The sequence below is a fragment of the Apteryx mantelli genome, chromosome 16, assembly GCF_036417845.1.
Source record: "Apteryx mantelli isolate bAptMan1 chromosome 16, bAptMan1.hap1, whole genome shotgun sequence".
NCBI classification, from domain to species: Eukaryota; Metazoa; Chordata; class Aves; order Apterygiformes; family Apterygidae; genus Apteryx; species Apteryx mantelli.
The window spans coordinates 2,125,429-2,146,754 of NC_089993.1; the positions used below are offsets into that span (position 1 = coordinate 2,125,429).

Genomic DNA, 21,326 nt, shown 5'->3' on the forward strand with positions numbered 1-21,326 from the left:
TTCCCTGTCTTATTTTAATGGCTGGGGTGCCAGCCCTGGATCCCACTCATCCATTTCACTGAATTGGGGGTTTGGAGAACTGAGGTGGTATTTGGGGGCTGGAAGTCTGAATGGGGTTGAACAAGTCACAGTTAATACTAAATGGAGGTATAGTTTCTGGGCAAGTTCTTACACTTAATTTGCAAAAAGAACTGTCTCTAAGCTATTTACATTAATACTGTGAACAGCTGGAATGTACACTGAGTAGCAGTAACACTAGACTCAAAGCACCTTCACAATTCTATAACATCCCTAAAAACAAACTACAGAAAGGCCTCGAGTATGCTGACTAACCAAGGGAGACTGGCCTTGGGTGCTTGTTCACAAAGTTTATTACAAAACAAGGTACTGCCTATATAGTTACAAAAAGTCCCTGATTTAGGTTCTCTGTGCCAAGCTTGGCCCTTTCCCTGTGGCTACATTATAGTTCTCCAGGTAGCTGCCCAGCTACTGCTTACAATGCCATGCAGGAGCGCCTTCACATTAGCTGGAACTTGTTATAACAGTGGCTCAAGATTCAGCATTAGGTCACATTAAAGTCAGAGAACACCATCTATAAAAACCTCTCTTGATTCTAAAACAGGTAGATAAAAGTTAGTTAGATGTGGCTCCTGGAAAGGCCTCAACAGTGCAGAAAGCTTTGAACTGAACTTTCTTTTCCTGTGCAAGCTTTCTTGATCTGAAAAAAAGGCACAAAATAGGAATGTTAATCAGTTTGTTCAATTCTTTCCCAGAAATGAGAGTAAATTAGGTGAGGAGTTAGCTCAGTGTACCTGGGCCTGCTACTTTATCCACTAGCTTTAGCTGATGCAGCTCTAGACTAGAAATAGATTTGTCTCTATGTATCAAAACTCAGTAGCTAGCCTTTCAAGTTTGGCAGCTACCCTCATGGATGAAACAGGGCAACTGTGCCCAGTAGAGCTACAAGCTGGTATCTGAAAAGGAAAAGCAAAAAAGCCAGGCCCTTGACTGTATTTTCTAAGGATCAGAGTTCCCACAGTCTGCTTTTTGTTAGCATCTCTACACCCCTGTGGACTGTTCAACCTTTATTTATTGCCCCTGGAGGTAGAAGGCAAGCATTGTTTCCAGAAAAATCTGGGGAAACAGATGCTGTGACATAGGCTAAGCCTGGCCTTGTGTAGCACTGGACTAGTCTCTTAAGAACAGGGAACTCTGAAAGGCCAGCGTTCTCCTGGACAGCAGGAGGAGCCCCTAAGTCTCACCTGGAGAGAGTTCACAGAACACCCTGCTCTGTCCTCAGCCCATCTGCTCCAGAACCATGGATGCTGCCTGCAGCAGCCCAGGTGCTTATGAATAGAAACTGGAGCAGGGCAGCAATGCTGTGCTGCTCACGCACTCCCTCTAGCACAGAAGGGGGGGGCGGGGGGGTGCACTGTGCTTCTACACTCTAAACTTAACTTACTTAGGGTACGACCTTGACATCCACCGAGTCATAAGCTGAAGCTCTCATCTTCTCCAGTGGCTTCTTCAAGAGCTGCCGCAGGGCTTCATAGTCAGGCTTCTCCTGGTACTCTAGTGCCGTTATTTGCTGCAGGTAGCTCTGCAGGGCATCTGCAAAACGAGGAACACAACTGCACAGAGCAGCACAGCAACCCCAATTATCTTTACAAGGCTGCCAAATGGACTTTCCCCGTAGACAGATCACCTGCCTTGGCCAGTTGCAGAGAGGAAAACCAAACCAAAGACCAGTATCATGAAGCTCAAAGACAAGATGGATAAAAGACCTTTAGTCCTAAATCCTGCATTTTTTAAGCCACCAGAACACCTGCCTCTTCAGCAAGGCTCATGAATACAGATAACAGGCATCAACCACCCTTGTTTTGCTGTAAAGCAAAGTGAAACAAGGAATTCATTCACATGAGGGGGCCTGCCAACCAGTCTATGTCATGCTTTGTCACCACTGGAAGTCATCCCAGACTAGCACACCACGGCAGAGAAGGTTCTAGCTTTAGGTATAGTCAGTCCTCCTTTCCCAAGTTCCACAGTCACAGAGAACATGCCCATACCTGGGATCAATTTCTGCCTGAAGCACAGTCGGAGGAGGCCTGTCACATCCCCCTTGTACCTGGAATAATCAATGCAGAGTGCTGTCAGACAGTAAACAATGGAGCAGGGACCTGAACAGCTTGTCTTTGGTAGTAGGGACAAAAAAAAGCTGAATTCAGATGGCCAAGTTCTGAATGGAGGAGAAATTGGGGTTCAAACACTCTTTCAGCTGGAGACAAAGTTTTGGCCAGCTGCTTCCAGAGTCAGCCTTTACAGTGGTATGGATTTACCCGCATCCCAATACCATACTGTGACCGAGTGATCTCCCTTCAGTCAGAAATCCTCTCTCACTGCTTTGATCTGAGCATTTCCCAAAAGAGTTTACAATTTTTCTTACCTTTCCTTCTTCTCCACCACAGTTTCTATTTTGGTCAGCTCATCAGACCAAGGCAAGAAGCCACAGAGCCATTTCAGCAGACAATAGCCCAGAGATTCCAAGTCACTCCGACGAGATGGTCCTGATGGGAAGGAAGAGATACTCAAGTGTGAAAAATAGACTAGGCCCAGGTTAGTGCCTCTCCTCCACAAAAGAGTACAGGCTCCAGCCCAATTAATCACAAGGCCAGAGGAACCCTTTCCTAGTGGAAAGGGAACACTGCCTATTGGCTGCACAGGCAGTTCCTAGGTTCTCTCCATAGCTCAGCACTCACTGCGCAGCATGGAAGTCTCTACTTTAGGTTCCCCTTCTGTAAAACACAGGCAGCCTCATAAAGGGGTGCAAGTCCAAAGAGCAGAATTAAAGCAATGCAAGAGCCTAATAACAATACTTCTGGGAGCCTGCTAAATCACACAGTTGGAAAAAAAAACCCACCAGCCCCTGAAGGACACCGAACACCGGGAGAAAACAGTCCCACCCCAAACAGGAGAGGTACAGGTGCATTTAAATGCCTTTCCAGCTCTTGCTGGTTTTAGATCAAAGCAGAGCCTGCTGCAAATCTGTTTTGGGCAGGGATCCAGTCTGTCTTGGAACAGATTCTTGCTAAGCCTGCACAAAGCAGCCCTGTTTATATTCCTCACATGTCTGTAGTAGCCAGGGCTCCAGATGAACAGGAGCATCCCTGCACCTCTTGCTGCAGCTGCCGAATTACCTGGCAAGTCCCCCATCAGTGGCCCAGGGAGAGGTAAGAGGAAACGGCTCAAAGAGGAACTGTTTTCCAGGTGCATGTAAATGCCTGGAAAGCAGCAATAACAGAAATGCCAGCAGGGAGGCCTAGTTCCAGACAGCATTACCACAGTGAATAGTTCTAGACAAGCTTTACTGGTTTATGTCAAAGACAACAGACTCACCTGCTCCCCTGTGGCTATCTAGGCTGATAAACTCTATTGTGCCTTCATGGGGGGTCCTACTGCCTTCACGCTCAGCCACGTGCTTCCCTCCTGGGCAGTAACGGAATGCAAAGCAGTAGCCCGCTAGGGTCACCTAGAAAGCATCAAGAATACACAACACCTAAGTGCTACTGCTTGGGGCCAAGTCCAGAGACTGCACCATTACCTCACCTTCTCCAGAGAGATCTCCAGGCAGGAGCCTAAAACTTCCCTTCAGGGGAAGTCATTGCTCCTCATGCCAGACACATGGTGGCATCTAAGGCATCATGAACATTCCTTCAAGTGTGAAGTCTGCTTACCATGTACCTTGCAATCCTGCACACAGCACCTGCTTGAGCACTACATGGGCCACACTGCTCCTCCTGCCCAAGAGCAGGCACCTTTCTTCCCATTTGTGTGCCGCTCTATCCTCCTTTGCGAGCCCACCTTCACAGCCATTTGCTCACAGCTCTGTTTCTGCTCTTCTTGCTCCCTACCTCTGTGAGGTCAGCTGGGTTCACGTAGATGTTCTCAGCCGTGATGTCCCCATGCACATACTCATTTTCATGAATGTACTCCAGGCAGTCTAGCTAGGAGTAAACAGCGGAGGCAAGCACATCAGAACCACACAGATTCTGTCAGCATCCTGGCTAGCACTGAACTTGACCATTCTTTCCCTGCTCTTGGCAGCTGTGTCGAGGAGTTCACAAGCACCATGTGTGACAGCCTCTAATTTTCAAGTGTCAAGGGTTTCTCTCATTCTCCTTACCCCAAATTCCCTCAAGATTACATATTAATAGGCTCAAGAGAAACTACTTAAAAGACCTCAGCCAACCTATTTGATGATGTGTATAGCCATTAACACCTTTAAAAGGTCAGGGAGAAAGTTATAGGCCTTTTCTGAACAAGTCTCTTAGAAAGGATAGGTTTGCTACATACCAGCCGGACTGCAATCTGAAAAGCTGCCTTCTCCCTCAGTAGGTTTAAACCATCATCCAGGATGGACTGAAGGGTTCGCCCTAAATCAGGGAACACCAGAAACCTACAACAGACAAAGACTTCACACTTAGCAGTACCTACCTGATACGGTAGTCCTGCAACAGACACTCATCAAGCAGTCTGCCTGGACTGGGCCCGTCTTCAACTCCAAGTTACCCTGGGCACAAATTCCCTCACTTTTGACAACAGAACCTCCTTGTAAAGGAGGCATGCTGACCCCATATTGCACAGTCTTCCCTTTATGTTAAGTTCAAAGGCCAGTGATGTCCCCTGGCATGAGCAGAAGCAGCAAAAGCCATGGCTTCACCAGCAACACAAGGGAATAAGGCAATGACAGAGGCAAACCACTTGTTAGGAAATGACCAGTACACAAGGTTACAAGCTCAGGGAAGAGTGAGGAAAGGAACAGCAGACAGCAAAGACAGAAGAGGGAAAGTCCAGGAAGATGGGCAAGGAAGGAAGCAAGCCATGGGCAAAAGAACTCAGCTGTGCATTGCACAGAACCACCTCACCGATAGTTGTCTCCATGGAGTCCAAAACCAAGGCAATCGGGGATACCCAGCAATGGCACAGAATGCAGCTTCTTCCATTTCTCCACTAGAAGGGGAGAGAACAAGAAAGAGCAGTGCAGACGCTGCTAAGGAGCTCCAGAACTGAGGGGCTAGGTCAGAGTTGCACTCCCTTTCTCCAAAGGCATGCTCTGCCCTGGGCAGCTCACAACCAGAAGCCCCTCTCATACCGATTCTTGACCATAAATGCCAGCCTAATGTTTGGGATATCAGCATGTCAATGCACATAGCACTACAGAGCAAGAATAAGAGACACAAAAGATGCTGGGAATACCAGAGTAGGCTAAGGCATGTGGTTGCAGAGGGGCTAGGTAAAACAAGAACGGGAGGGAGGGAAACAAATCATATACAAAGGGTTGGGAAGGACTTGATTAAGGTCTTTCCAGAAGTCTGTCTTCTGGGTTTGACATGAATTCCTCCATCACCCCTGTCCAAACACCTGCCCATGTACACGGTCAGCTTGCCCACACTCTGGTTTTTGGATCAATGAAGTACATGCCAGACAGCAGCTGAGACCAGGGAACCAAGGCAGGTCAGGCTGCAGGGTTAAGCAGCTACCAAGGAGATCAAGATACAGAGCATGGGTAGGGCAAGAGAGCTTCGAGAAGTGCTTCAATGTCAGTATCATGCTGTCCAAAGGTACCTAGACGCTCTTGGGAGAGCAGGCACCTGACTAAGCTGCTTAGCACTCTGGCACAGCCCAAGCAGTGAATTAGTTTATTTAAGCCTGGACTTCTGAGAAAGTCTCATAGCTTATGTGAGAGGGATGCCAATTTTCCTAACATGCAGCACAGTCCTCACCCTTCCAAGGAGCACCAACCTGTGGTTTTCTTTGCAGCTCGCTGGAAGAAGTTCTGTTCATTGTAGATCTTGCCATCTTTTACATCCTAAAGGGAGCACAGGGATGAAGGTATGTTACTTAAGCTACACACTTCCTTGCTAGAAAGGGAGACTTGGGCTAGATTGCTACAAGCTCTTCACTGTGCATTTTAAAGAAGAAAGCAACAAACCCAAAAATCAAGCAGCAGGTCAGCAACAGAGCTGGGAACAGAGCTCCAGTCTTTTGGTTCACTGTCTAATGCTGCATCTAACAACCACAAACTCCCAGCATCAGCACGGAACAAGGAAGTGACCATCTCAAGACAGATGTTTCAAGCCTTACCACTTAGAGTGTGTTAAAATCACCTAGACAATACAGATCATCTAGAAAACTGGAGCAAGCTCTAATCCTGAAGCTGTGAAAAGGAGCCAGAGGCAACCTTCTTATCCACAGCATGGATGACGTTATTCCTACAAACATGCAAGTTCCAACACGGAGCTGTACCACTTTATTTTAACTGTCAGAAAACAAAAGATAAGTAAGAAAGGAAATGTCATGAATACAGTCTAAGTGTCTGGGTAATGCATTGAATTCTTAGAATCCATCTCTTTATACCCATGTTACTGCCTTTTTACTACTGCTGTAACCTGAAATGCATACAGTCTGTGTGTGTGTGTGTGTGTGTGTGTGTGTGCGCGTGTGCGTGTGTACGCACTCAGGATACTACAAGCTAACTTAGGACAGATGCTCTTCTGCATGGGAGGAGGCAGCAATTTTATATCCTGGCTGGTTTGATATCAGCCCCACCCACAATTGGCCAGGGCTGCTGAAGAGCAACAGTCTCCAGACAACATAAATGACCATGTTGCAGAGAAAATTTTATTACACATCTTGCCTGGTGAGCCACAAAGAGCTGTGCTTTCTCACCACCAGCAATCTGAATCACCAAACCCAGGAACCAAAACGCTGCTGTGTGCCACACTATCTCCTACAGTCCTTTGTAACTGCAAGGGCAGGGGCATGCGGTCAGCAAACTGCTGAGCAAAATGCCACATGGTGCCGGAGTTGCAAAGTATAGCAGTTGGGACTGTTATGTATGGAGCTAGTTACAGTTTCCCACCTACTGGTTCTACTTTTGCAGCATTTAGCTGTCCCTTCTCATTAACACTGTATTCTTTCTCCATCCTCTTAAATGGCTCTTCTCTGATAAAACAGAAAAGTGACTTTTCAAGTGCCTGCAAGAGTGGGCACATCTAGATTCCCCACAGAACCATTAGTCCTCATTGGTTTTCCCAGACACGAGCGACCACCAAGGGCCACAATGGACAGGAGAAAACAGTCTTTTGCTCCAATTTGTGAATTACTGAAAATAAGTCAGCTGAATTCCAATAGCAGAACAGATATTACTGAAAATAACACATTTCTGGAGAACCCAAGTTGCTGGCAAGTGTTTAGGAAGCTGGCTCAGAACTTTAATCACCATGTGATTTATAGACGTGTTCTGGCAATACAGAGAGTCTCTCAACGCTGGTTCATCAACACTACCTCAGCATAGCCATCAAATTCTAACACCTCCAGGTCCCTCAGACTTCAGCAAGATATATGCACACTTGTCATATATGAAGAAAGCCGGTCATACATCTCAATTTTCTTTATACTACGTCTATGAAACAAAAACCTTATACTACTAAATTTGTTTTTGGAGATTACAGACAGCCTAGTGGGTCTAAGAGGCAACCACCTGGGATGAAGACTTTTTTTTTTTTTTAATCCTCATATCTATTTTCTTGACATCTTTATTGGTAAAATCAACTTTTACCAAAATCCAAGCTAAAGACTCCCAGGGAGCTGTACTCATCTTCTAAGCTCTGGTGTTCTTTCCCTTATTTCTCTAAGAAAACGTACTGACAGTGATGAAGGCAGTGAGGCTAGTACATCCTCCATGAGACCGCACTACTTCAAAATAGAGGGGGCCTCTGTAACGATCTTCTCTGAATTCCTCCAACACTTCCAGTCATACAAGCCAGATGGGTCAGCTCCTAGACACAGTACACTCCACACTATTCCTTACCCACACAGATCAAAACTCACAAGTTTCAGGGAGTATCTTTGCTTTTGAGGACAGGTTCCAGATGCTGACTGTGCTGTGGAAGGATGGAACAAATGTGGTTACAGGAGCACAGAAAAGAGGTACTTGCAGTGTTAGTTGCTTAAAAAAACAGCACCACAAAACACAGCCTGTGCAACTGACTTTTACTTATCCTCTGCTTCTTTCTCTTGGTCTTTGTGAAAGTATCCACTGTGGGGGCATCTTCCCACATTACTACAAAATAATTCTTACCTTGCTCCAGAAGCACAGCATCCCTGACATGCTTCAAGTGCAGTTCTGCTTAAATCACAGTAGCATCTATGCATAGCTACAGTAGTGGGGTATTTTGAAGATGATATGTAAAGAACAAATCATTAGCAGAATCTCAAAAGTACCTCAAATTCATTTGCTGAGAATTCATTACAGCTCACTTTGCAGTTTTTCAAGTTTCTTTAAGAGACATGCCAAAATCTCTTCTACTCTGCATGGATGCTGAAGCTACATGTGACCTTCCTCCAAAAAGATTTGCACCCATTACGGGGCCTTGGGGTAGTCTCTCTTCTCCTGCTCTTGGACTCATTGCTATACACAAGTCATCTGCTGCTCACCATCCAGAAGGCGGTTCTACAAAAAATGCCCTGCACTGTAAGAGAAATTTTGATTTTCTCTTTTTCTAACATCACAGCTTTTTAAGACGCATGCTGTTGCATAATGAAGGCTGGGCATTAAGATAAGTAAGCAAATAGAAACTCAGGCCAAGTATCAGGCAAAGCATACTGATGGAAAAAAATATTGGAACGGCGCTTTCAGGTTAACAAGGGAGAATACAATCCAAATCTTTCCTTTGGAAGTTTAGAACTAGACTGGAGAGGAAAGATCAGCAGGTAGTAAACAGCTAAGAGGTGGCCTAGATGATTTAGCTTGTTTCTTTCAGCCCTGAAACAGGATGAGAATCCTGAACTGACATTCTGTAAACATTGACAATATCTACAATACAGGAACTCCTGTAGTACCGCATTGGTACCATTTAGGTTTTGAACCTAAATCCAAGAAGAGGAAGAAGTAACAATTCAGGTATTGGTAAATAATGGAGAATCCCACTGTCAGCTTGATCTTATGTCAATGCTAGCACCTATGTTCTTAAGTCTCCAACAGTTCAAACCCAATGTATGAATGCTGGCCACTCCAACTGCGCAGGCCAGCCTCTGACCCTGGTATCTCAGAGAACGCTTGCAGAGCGCTGCCGCCTCTACACCGCATCTATTCCCAGCGGACTCTGGTGGTTTTAGGGATGAGTGACATCCCAGTCAGCTGCCATCAAACATGGGCAACTGCTGTGGACCTCTAAGACATGCAAGCCTGGTGTGGCAGCCCCCAACCTGAAACACAAGGGCAGCCCCATCCTTGCGGTTCTGCCGCCGCTTCCCTCAGTCTGATCTCTGAGGACAGCCAGGGCTGCAGGGCCAAAGGTGAGGCCGCCTTCTGGCAGCCCCCAAACCTCACCAAACCTCTGTACCCGCACCACGAGGCCACTCCCCAGAGCAACCCTTCCTTCTCCTCGCTCGAGTCTCCCTCCAGGCAAAGTTTTCCTGGCGGGACAACAAGTAAGGGCCCACTCTCGGCTCCTTGTCCGCCCAGCCGCTGCGCGGGGCCCCACGGCACCTTCGTACATCAGCCCGCAGCCGCTCTGCTCCAGGAGCTTCACCAGCCTCCACTGCTTCTTGCTGTGGTCCGTCAGGACCTGGTTCTCCGGCAGAGGCGCCACCGCGGCGGCCCGGGCTTTGCGGGGCGACCAGGAACCGCTCCTCGCTGCGGAGGGAAGGAGGGCGGGCGGGCTGCAGGAGGCCGCGCCGCCGCGCAGGGGGAGCGCGGCGGCCCCGGCGGCCCCAGCCGCGACCCGGCCCCGGCCCCGGCCCCCGCGCTCACCCCTGCCACCGCCCGCCGGGCTCCGGGCCGGCCGCCGCTGCGCTGGCGATGGCGATAGCGGCGCCGCCGCCGCCGCTGCTGCCGCCGCCGCCGCCGCCCGGGCGGCCGGGGCCGGCACCTCTTCCCCCGACGGCGGCGGCGGCAGCGGCAGCTTCTCTCCGCAGCCCGGGCAGAACTTGAAGGCGGGCTCCACGCCGCGCCCGCACTGCGGGCAGAACCGGGTCATCCTGCGGGGACGGACAGACCGCAGCCGTCAGCGGGCAGCACCACCGCCGCCGCCGCCGCCGCCGCCGCCGCCGCCGCCGCCGCCACCACCACCACCACCACCACCACCGCCGCCGCCGCCGCGCCACCGCCACCGCCTCGCCTCGCCTCGCCGCCCCCCTCCCCGCCAGCCCTCGCCCACCTGGGGCACGCGCAGGCTGCCGCGGGCGGCCCCGGCTCCGCACCCCCCGCCGCCACCACCGCCGCCGCCGCCGCCGCCGGCCCGCGCCGCTTCCGCCCCCGCCCCCCGCGGCCCGCCATCTTGCGCCCGCGCCGCGGTCCCACGGCCGCACCTGCCGCTGCGCCTGCGCAGGCACCAGCGCCCGCCCCCGCCCGCTCCTCCAGTAAGCGCTGCGCCGCGCATGCGCGCCCGCCCTCCCGCCGCGGCTCACCGCCTGCCCCGCGGCAGCCGCCGGTTCGTTCGCGCTGCCGGCTCGGCGGTGCGTCCCCCTGGGGCACGCAGCGCACCGCGCGGGGCCCTCCCGGGAGGCGGATGAGTGGCCTCCTCCTGGTGGCTTGCCAGCGGCAGGCGCCGCCGGGCACCGGGGTCTCCGGGTGCGTGAGAGCGCTCGGGGTTAGGGCGGGGCCGAAGGGCGGCTCTCGCGCTGGGCGGTAACGGTCCGCCGGCGGGGGAGCCTCCGGGGCGAGACGGAGCGCCGGGTAGCGGGCGCTGCGCCGGGACAGCCGGCCGGGCCGGGCCGGGCCGGGCCTGCCCCGGGCGTGGGAGGTGGGCAGGCTGCCCTCGACCGGCCTGAGACGGAGCGGGAGGAAGGAACTGCCGGGCTGCCCCGATACGAGCAAACAAATATCACTGCCTCGCTGAGGAATTTTCTCAGGTCCTTGCTTTGGAAGAAGCAGGGGTCCATTCCCGTTACTTCTATTCTGGTATTTATTTGTTTGTTACTTAAGAAACAACACGAGAAAGCTACTTAAAACAGACCATACAGAAACAAGGAAGAAGCTGAAAAGCAACAGGCTTGACCTCATGTGATGAACGCTCACTCTCACGAGAGCTTAGCCGGGACCTCGGAATGACCTAGCTGTGTAGCTCGTGTGAAGAGCAGCTACGGGAACTAGAATAAAATAACACGTGGGATATCAATCCTATGTTTGAGCCTACCACAAAATCCTGGGGGCCAGTAAGATGTTTTTCCTGCAGAAAAGGTATTCCATGTGGATTGTATGCTGCTTCAGGCTGGTCACCCTCGCCCAGTCCCTAAAAACACTGAAACATGTCTGTAACGCTCGGTAAGCATGTGAATAGTCCTAGTAAAGCCCAAACTCTGCCAAGTGAAATTAGGAGGCTCAGTGCATGACAAGATTGGTTTTTGCAGTCTGCTGCAGGGATTTTTCTATCTTTCTTTGAAGCATGTGGGCACTGTCAGAAGCAATAGAGCAGGTTAGATGGATTCCTACATTCCTGGCTATAAAATTCATAGTGGCAGAATTAATTCTACTTATCATTTCATTTTTTTCTTTGCATTGTAGGTGGCAGCAGGCATATGCTAAATTGGCTTACTTTCACTGTCATCCTCAGACAGCACAATCTTCAATTCCAGCTATTCACCCTATGTAGATACAGCTAGCAATTCCTTTGTTAAACAAAGCAGCTCTTCAAATTTTTTGAAAAGAATATAAGTAGTCCTTCTTCATCAAATTTGTTTGAATATGCCTTTATCAGGCCTGTGTGTGTTATTTTGTCATCTCCTAGTACTTGAATCAAGTTCAATGATCTTTGCTTTTATTTACTGAAACCTTCCACTTTGACAACTAGTTGCACTGATGGGAACATATTTTTTCAGCAATTCTTTTTGAAGCTTTGTAGTTATAACTTTAATTTTTTGACTTTTTTTAAGCAGTGATAATTCATGATAATAGGTCCATAATTTTGTTGGTGGTTGCCTAGAGAACAATGACCGTGACATGATTACATTCGATTTGGGTAGGGAATAATCAATTCATTAACGAAAATACTGGGTTCTTTAAAAAGTTAAACCCCATAAAGCTGAGGAAAACTGTGAGCAAAACTGATGATTGAAAAAGGTAGACAGAAAAATGTTTGTGGAAAGAGAGTGTTCTTTAAGAAAATTTATTTCCAGAGAGCCACCAAGCTAGAATCACAAAAGAGGACTCCCCATCCTGCTTCAGTGGCATATTAAAAGCAATAATTAGCAATAGAAAAGAAATCTGTAATAAATAGATGAAAGGGCAAATAGATAGCAATTTTCTCCACTTCGTAACTAGTAATTTGCATCAGCAATGCTGCAGGACAAGCGATGCACTGAGACATTACCCTGTAGGGGACCGTATCTGTGGGTAATGCCACCTTCCCGCTGATTTCAGCTCAGCAGAAATTTGCTCCCTCTTTCCTGCCTGACTTGAAAACCAGACTAGAGTTTTGAGCTGGAGCGTGAGTTTGTGTGTCACTCCCAGGTGCACTGAAGCCTGCTCCCTGCTCCGTTTTAGGCACAGCCAAGGCAAGCTGGGGTCACGTCTTGGGAGCTGAGGGGAGCTCTGCCCCAGCTTGCAGATTCAAGGGTGTCTCTGAGCAAAAGCCCTGGGGATGGCTGAAATGTGCCAAGCGCAGTTCTCCTCTGCCCTGTGCCCGTGTCCTTGCATCAGCCTGCACCAGGGGAAGGCCAGGAGATTCTGTGCCAGTCTTCCCCACTTGAGCACCAGGATGGGGAGAGCAGGGTCCAGTCGAGGCCAAGTCAGAGCAGGAAAGGGGCATCTCCCCCTTTGCCCTCCACACCCAGCAATGATCTAGCAACATCCTGAGCTGGAAGCTGCTCCTGGGGTGTGATAGCCCCAGGAAACCAACCCTCTATACACTGTCCTATTTCCTCTGTTTACACTGCTGACCTCCGTAACAGAGTCCACAAGGTAGTAATGTGTGGTTTGCAAAAGTTTTTCCTGTCATTTTAAGCTGTATCAGGTCCTGTGGTGTTCTTGAAGCCTCCATTCTAGGAAATGGAAAATATTTCTTCCTTTTTTTCCCTTCTTGGTGTCAACAGCGCTTGTTGGATCCCCCACCCATGGCTCCCTCTCAGGCTGAAGGGTGTGCTTAGTCTCTCCCCTTTCGGAAGCCACTCCATCTCCCTGCTCATCTTCCTCACCCTTCTCTGCCTTACCTCCCCCATCCTTTTTGAGACACGGTAACCATGCATGCGCATTACAGCAATCCCAGCAATCCCTTCCTAATGTTCTTTTTGCTTTTTCAACCATCACAGAGCACAGAGATGATATTCTGAGAGAACTATCCACAGTGACTCCGGGATCTCTTTCCTAAATGCTAATAGCTCATTTAGAGCCCATCGCTGCGTGCAGACAGGGTTATTTCTTCCCATGTACGTTGCCTTGAATTTAGTTATATTGAATTACATTTGATGTCTTACTGCTCAGCCATTCAACATCATGAGATCGCTTTCCAATTCTTCACAGTCAGCTTTAGATTTGACCACTCTGAAACACTTTGTATCATCAGCACGGTCTGTTCTCCTTTGTGCATGAATAGCACAGGTCTGGCACAGATCCTGTCCGTTTATTCCTGCCCTTTGTCTCCTCACTTTTAACTAGCTAATTTACAGGCAAAATTTTACTGTTATTCCATCCCATCTTAATGCCCTGAAGACCTTCTGGAGAGAGATTTTTTCAAAGTTTTTTGAAAGTTGTTGTTTAATATATCACCTGATTCACCACTATTCACTTCCTCCAACTAATTCTAGCAAGACTTCCCTCCACAAAGCCATGCTGACATTGCCTCAATATATTGTATTTATCCGCTTGTTTTCTGGTTCCATTCTTAATTACTGCTTTTAGCAAATTTTGCTGGTACCAAAGTCAGACATGAGAGTCCAGTGTTTCCTGGAGCCCCTTGGAGCCCTTTCTATAAATTAGCCTCTTCTAAAAATTTGCCAACTGCTTTTACAGTGCTGTGAAGGTCAGGTCAAGTCGTAGGTACTGTGTCACAGTTAGTCGCCTTGTGCCTCCATCCTGCTGCGGGTTGTGATAACGTTTGCGGGCTTTGCCCCAAGCACACACCATTTCAGTCCCCTGCCAGCCACAGTGGGTTTCTAGCAGACTTCCTGCTTCTGATGTGTTTGCCAAAATATACTGTTATTAATTAATTAATGCAGTAAGGAAATTATGCTCAAAATATTTTTCATCTATCTGAGTGCAGTTTTGACTTGCTGGGGTTTATGCATCTTGCTGTTTTCCTTGTTTGAAAAGAAAATGTCAGTTTTTGAAGATATTTTTAATTTTAATTCCATTTAATTATTTATATTTTGGATAGCTTGCTTTGCTGTTAAACTATCCTTCTGGAGGCTCAAAAGGGCATTTCATTAGAACCTCTTTTGCTAGGTGGCGCACATCCATATTGGCTAGATGGTATCTCCCTGTCATTTGCGAGTATTTTGCCTCTGTATTTGATTTTCACTCCTTCTAGCAAGTTTCTTTACGTAGTTCATTTTTGCAAAGATAAGGAAGCCTATAGAGGTTTTTAGCCGTTAACTGCTCCTACTTTATTGCTTGAGGATTCCTAGCAGGGTGCTGAATTTCCTACATTATGCTCACTCTGACAGACTGGTTCTTCTGTAACACTGTGAGCGAGGTCCTGTTTGTTGCTGAGAGCTAAATCAAGAGTCACTCATGCCTAAAACCAGCCATGCCGGATCAGACTAAAGGTCTGTCTAGCCCAGGATCCTGCCATTAGTTATGGCCAATGACCGGTGAAGAGTATGGAGACTGGCAGAGCATGTAGTGATGCTTCCCAGAACATTTTCTCAAATTTTGGCTCAGGAGATGCCTCTTCTTGTGGTTCTCTAACTAGGGTCTCAAGACGCAGTCATTTAGGATGGCTTTGCTGGGACATTTCCCCACTTGAAGTCTCCACTATACTGTGGTTCCTTGCTCTCCTGGCCTTGTAGCCTCTCTTAGCATTTTGGGGTACTGTCCCCACCCTTACTGGACAGTTTAGAGGACAGCCTTAATAATCTCTTCTGTTCATTCTCCATGGTTCACAGTCCATTCCCTGTGGATCCATGCTGCTTCCTACTGCATATAATTCATTTACCTTGCTTGATTCAGTGCCTGCCTTAACACTTCTCACATGCCAGTCCTCCACCAGCTTCTTCTCCACTCTCATTCCGGGGCTGTTCCCTTTACTACATCCCTGGGGTTTCACTGATGCTTTATCCTCATCTAAAACCAGGCCGCTCACTGCATTCAGCTGGGATCCCACACGTCTGCAAAGCAGCATTTGATCTTGGCTTGGCTGCCTGTTTTTCTAATGTCCCGCATAAATGAGACTTCACCTTTGGAGAGCATTCCTCACTGTCTCGTTCCTGAATTGTACTGACTTCTCTCATTCCTTTATCAATGGGATGGAGTTATGAATTTACCTCTGAATGATTCTCCATCCCCACTGTCCACTGATCTACCCCTTTGTCTTTGTTTTTAAAACCACCCTATGATTGTTTTTGTTTTAAGGGCTACCAGCCTGGCTTTATTTTTGTTTAGACAGAGCTCATCTTTCCTGGAGATGCTCCCTCTATTTTCAAGTTCGCCTAGTTTTTTTCTAAGTCTGAGCCTTTCTTCCCTTTGCCATTTCCTCCGTCACAGACCACAGCCCCCATTTCTCTGTCGGGTTCTGCAGTGGAAATGGGAACCCACCAGAGGATGCAACTGCAGAACTCCCAGTCATTACCCTTCTCCCAGTAACCTAAGCTTTGCATTCAGAACTCCTCACCTGTCCCTCCCAATATCACTGGTGCCCCCTTGGCATGAACTCCCCAAGAAATTGCCTAGATGTCCACTTTAGCTGTGGCTCAACCCACTCATGGGGCTGGGATGTTCATACCTGTTCACGTTCATGTACACTTAGATCTGCATTTTATTTCACCCGGGATGGAAGCCATTTGGTTGTTTTCCGTCTTTCAGGGGAAAAGCAAAAATCACTTCCTCGGTCTCTTCTCACACCAGCTTTCTATTGTGAAATTTAGGAACAGCTAACCAATGAGTTTCATGAAAAATGCGACTGTGAACTGCTATGCACTGCTATGCTCTGGTGTGTGCTAAGATGTAACAGACCCAGAACTTAACTAGCTTCTGCAAACCTCTCCTTGTAAGTCACTACACTTGACTCTGCTGACTCTTCTGTCTAAACTTTCATTGTAGCCAAACTCTTAAAATTGTCCCTAGAATCAAATACTGCTTAAGATGAGCATTATATCCTATTAGGACCAGGTTTTAAATTAAAATATTCTCTGGGCATGGCACTATAAATATGGAAATTCCTAAAGGATTAGGATCTGCTTATCTATCCCTATGCACCTCTCTATCTATCCGTGGATCTATTCCATTATCCTCGGTCAAATCCCTGATGCCTCCCTGTGTCACTAGTTTGCCCTGGCCATAAACCCATGCTTGTCATTCCCATCATGGGGAGAGATGTGAGCCTATGGGTGGAGGAAGGGGACAGGCAGAAGGAGATGCCCCTTGTATGTGCTGGGAAGAGAAGTACAAATCTCAAGCTGATAGCAGTGGAAAGAGATGAGAGAGGAACAGCTCAAAAACTGCTTGGATGTGCAAATGGCAATGGGCTGATAGCCTCGTGCCCAAGGACTGCAGAAAACCACCCCAGGAACAGCATCACCCATGAAGGGAAGCAGAGCCCAGGTCATGGCCATGTCCTCACAGGAACTAGCCCTCAGAGGAGGTGTCATTCATCTTCCCAGGTCCCTGAACACGACTTCAGCACTGATGCCAGTGAGACTATTCAATAGGACACGTGCTTAAATGCCAAAGCACTGCCTTCCAGCTCAGTTTGCAAAGGATTGGACGTGACTTTTGGAAAAAAGGGGCTGGTCAGTGAAGAAGCGGAGTGTTCTTTGTTTCCTGCTGAGGGTCAGAAATCCAGGCACCGTGGTGCCCTGCGGACATGACTCTGCCAGGGAGCTGTGTCTGCAACCACAGCTTGTAACAGGCTCTGGCTGCCCCACGCCCATGCTGTGCTCTGAGACGCAATGAGTGTGGCTGAAAGCAGCCCCAGCAAAGCCCTGATAACTCAGCTGCCCCCAGAGACCTGCTCGTGCCTCCTGCTACCTCCAGCCCCCCCACTGCGGTCCCTTTGGCCTCTCATTTTTGGCTAAGTGGTGGAGGGAGTTAGCTGGGTTTCTGGTATGCCCCTGTTGTTGAATTGACCAGGAAGACTGGTGTAACAGTTTCTCTCCTCAGCAGTTTGTTTCCCTGGAGCCTTTGGTGCTGAGACAGAAACTGCTGTTTTTTTCGCATGCCATCAGCCATCTCCGTATCTTAATGGAGAAAGGAAATTGGAAAGGGTGAAGCAGCCTCAGGTGAAGTCCTCTTCCTGCCTTTATGCAGCTCTAAGGGATATAAATTTTTTTTCTACTTAGGCACTCTGTTAGGTTTAGAAAATGAAATGTAAACCATATAACTGCCCACCCTCACTGAGCCAGCAACACTGACTGCAGTTTCTTCGGTTTCTTTTAAAGCAATGTTTTAAGTGAGATTTTAACACTCTTCCTTGCAATGCTTTCTGTTTCTGCAGGATGGGAGGGTGGGTGACAGAGGTTTGAATCTCCACTGAAAGCTTTAGAGCTGGTTGGATTCACTCTTCCAGGAACAGGTCTTGGAGAAGGCAAATGGCTAAACTTTTAGGACACGATCCAGCTCCCTCTGCAATTAACAGGAGCTTGCAGGATTTGGCCTTTATGTGTTGAGGAAGGTATGTGCTACTGTGCTAGGCAGGGACCTGCAGTTAGCAAGGGTGGCAGCAGAAAGAGCGGTATATATTGCCTTCAGGCATCTCCTCAACATCTAGTCAGTTATGTCTCCCTTATCTCATCCCTGTCTGTCCAGAATGGCAGCCATCAGTCGAGCATATGTCTTGTTGGCACAGATCTGAGAATGCTGATCTTCACGGAGTACCCAAAGCTGCCAGTTCTTTAATTGCTATTAATGAGATTAGGCTATTTCTTTGCATTTACACACCCCTTTGCTGCTGAAGTAAGGTGATACAACTTTCGCAGTGGTGCTACAGAGGATGGCTTGAGCCATGGGAAGGTATCAGGAGCCTTTCCTCTCTAAATTGCCAGTTCACATTCAGCCCTTGCAAGTGGAAGTCACTTCCACAGACTGGCTGCCTGGGAGTGTGCCGTGCGAGGAAAGCAGCTCATCTGCCCATCCGGTTGTTGCTGAGGTGGTGTGGAGAACGCTGCTCTTGCATTGCCTGTGCTGTGCTGCCTTCTGGGCAATGAAGGCCATGTTCATCACCTCTCTGATCACAGCATGCCTGGGATGCTCTAGCGGCTGTGGAAGAATGCCAGTAACAGATACTGCCAGGCACATCTTCACCATGCCGGAGAATGGCAGTGTAGCAGGGCAGGGAAGGAGGATGCAGGCAAAGGTGGCAAGGATGCTCCTCGCTCAGCTCCCAGGACTCTTTGCAGGTTAGTGGGACCAGAGCTTACAGCAGCTCCCTGCAGACTTCTGCCAGAAAAATCCCACTTCAAGGAGAGCAGTGACTGGGAAGAGCAGCAGGGGATGAAAAATTTCTTCCCATCCCAACCTTCCCAGCCCAACAAGCCATGAATGAAAATTTTCCCGTGGCTGAGCACTGCAAGGGGAGTCCTTCCTCCCTTTGTGTCTCCCCTGGCTGAAGCCCAGTGAGGCCTTTGTGGCTGTACCTATGGTTTTGGGATGCACAGCCAGCCATCCCTGCTGTGGGGGATCCTCAAGTGGGGGAGACACTGGAGCTGCATGCTGAGCACGTGAACACAGGCAGAGAGCTGGGAAACTCTTACCTGCCAGCCAAGACCGGAGCAGGCATGCCTTGCAGGGGAGAGGAAGAGGGAATCGCGGCCCCAGGAGAAAAGAGCTGGGTTCTTGCCCCAACAAGCACCCGCACTCAGGCAACACAGCAATATCATTTTTTAGATGCCCCAGTTCAGCCCCCTTCACCCAAGCTTCCCTCCTCCTTTTGCTCCGCTTCCCAGCTCTCCCCTGCCAAGAGGTGGCACAAATGCCCACAAGAGCTAGGGTAACCTCTAGCTAGGAGGGGGCAAGGATGCAGGCAGGGGAGCAGGAGGAGAAACAAGGAATGGATGAAAAGCCTCTCCTCCCTAGAGCCTGTGCAGTTGTCCTTCATGGGAATGCTGAGAAGTTAAGCATCTTCTTTACCATTGCTTTGGTGTTCCAGGTGCCAGGGAGACTGGAGCTGGAGGAACTGCCAGTGTCTTGCTTGGGAAGTGTTAAGGACACATCTTTCCCTAGAATGACATCAAATGGGACCCCCCATCCCTTCTCCTTTTATGTCGCCAGTGTTTCCAAGAAAAATGGTTCTGTCTCCACCTTGCCTTGCTGCTCAGAGCAGACCCCCGGGCGTGTAACCAGGGAAGATCCAAGTATCTGTGTGTGTGTGCACATGATCCCCTTAAACATTAGCAAATCCTTGAGGTTATGCTGGCGAGAACATCCTAAGCGTTAGGCAGGAGGTTGCATGGCAGTGCCTCCTCCTGGAGCAGGGAGATATTGCAGGCACTTTAATGATTCCTGCCATCCCCTGGCCTCAGCCCACCTGCAGTCTGGGGACTTAACACTCCTCACACTAGGCTTCTCGAAGCGAACATCTTTCCCATCACAGGTGCCCGAGCCAGTCCCTTGCTCTAATGAGAAACACCAAATCCTAGTGTTCCTCTTCCTGGGAGGTGGCGCTCTAATGTAATAAATAAGGTTCCCTGTTGCCACATCCAATATTGCAGCAAGTGGGAAGAGATTAGTATAAAACAGGAAATGGTGCCTGCAGAACTTGGCTGTGCTTGTTTGTGTCTGACCCTGCTGCTGATGGGATGCGCCTATCCAGGGAAATATGATGTTGATCAGGAGGGAGAGTGGGACAGGGGAGGCACTGCCTGGACTGGACAGACGGGATGTTTTCCTGGTACTAACCATAACCTTTAAAATGCCTTTCATTGGGAAACGAGGTATGGGACACACAACGCCAGGATTTCTGAATCGGACTGAGGAGGAAGGCAGCATGTTGTCAGCCCACTGGCGAGTGTACCCTCCATACTGTGGCACGAGCCTCTTCTGCAGACATCCTCTTACACCTTCCAAAATCCAGCAGGAAAAAGCAGGCTTTATGGGAGGCTGATGGGCAGGAAGGGCCTGACCTTATTTGTTCCTGTCCTGTGCTCGATGCTGCCTTGTCGCTCCATCATTAGCTAAATGAAGCTCCCTGGGGAGATGCTGAGGGTGGTCATCCTACCTGGCCTAGGAATGGTGGGACCTTAAGCCCACTAGCCTGACAGCCTGGGGGTCCATCCTGCAGACTGTCGCAGTCACGATTCAGGAACATGCAGCCTGGCGTTGCTCAGCATTAGAAGGTGTTGCCACGTGCAATGCATCAGAGGCTGCCGGCTGCCTCCTCATGGGCAGCAGCCGGTGCCGTGAGATGCGTGCTGGTTTTGATGGGATGGCATCAGGAATTACCCTCCAGGAGTAACTGGGCCAGAATCTGACCCAGGGAAATGGGGGTGTGGTGACAGACTTCAAGGGAAGGTGTGGTGAACAGCTTGATCCAGTGTTCTCCTGAACAAGTAAGTGACCAAAAGATAGCAGAAATATAGTTAGTAGGTTTCCAAAATCCAATCAGACCCTCGATCTTTATACCCTACTGCCATTTTCTTGCAATGTCCTATGAGTTTCATCTGCTTCTCTGCTCCAGCATGGGTGTACTGCTTTATAAACCAGTACAGCAAGCTCCCAGTCCTGAGTGTGAAACTGCATCGCAGAAATGCCACTGACTGTGGCTCGTTGCAATATCGCTAATTTTCTGTTCTTTCCTTCAAAGGCAGGCACGGAGAGAACTTGAATGAGGCAATGGAGAAGGTCAAGGGGAAAAATGAGGCAGGAGTAATTGGAAAGGGTCAAACCAGGGCCAGAGCAGGGGTGGGGAAGGCAGCAGAGGTGGCTCTGTCCAGCTCTGAGGGCTTGGCTTGCAAAGGCCCTGGCTGCCTCTTCAGCTGATTCTTCAGCATCAGAATCACACTGCCAATCTCTCCTGGCCTGTTCCCCGCACTTTAGATTGGCATCGAGACTATTTCAGAGGGCTGTAACCACCTACTGCTGATGGTCTGCAGACTCCCGCTTGCATTACTTCAGACAAAGGAGCTCAGCTCTGAGCAGGATTAAATCCCAAGGATGGACTCTTCCTCAGCCCTGCCTG

General features: G+C 49.1%; 1 protein-coding gene across 1 annotated transcript; it reads right to left on the reverse strand.

Annotated features, from left to right (window-relative positions):
• Positions 1-353: 353 nt before the first annotated feature.
• Positions 354-10,265, reverse strand: VRK3 (VRK serine/threonine kinase 3). The gene is made up of 13 exons (XM_067306582.1): positions 10,221-10,265; positions 9,815-10,041; positions 9,551-9,697; positions 7,891-7,943; positions 5,800-5,866; positions 4,923-5,007; positions 4,351-4,453; positions 3,909-4,001; positions 3,394-3,526; positions 2,444-2,564; positions 2,067-2,125; positions 1,463-1,611; positions 354-718 (listed from the first exon to the last, which is right to left on the reverse strand). Exons 2-12 carry the CDS (start codon positions 10,038-10,040, stop codon positions 1,463-1,465), a joined length of 1,236 nt encoding a protein of 411 aa, XP_067162683.1. The 5' UTR covers position 10,041; positions 10,221-10,265; the 3' UTR covers positions 354-718.
• Between the last annotated feature and the right edge of the window lie 11,061 nt (positions 10,266-21,326).

Bases quoted from the DNA above. Each gene is read 5' to 3' on its own strand.
- VRK3 (XM_067306582.1), bottom strand. From the start codon at position 10,040: ATGACCCGGTTCTGCCCGCAGTGCGGGCGCGGCGTGGAGCCCGCCTTC. The intron at 2,565-3,393 runs GTGAGTCTGTTG...CCTTCCCATCAG, and splicing joins AGATAGCCACAGGGGAGCAG to GACCATCTCGTCGGAGTGAC. The intron at 2,126-2,443 runs GTAAGAAAAATT...TGATTATTCCAG, and splicing joins GTGGTGGAGAAGAAGGAAAG to GTACAAGGGGGATGTGACAG.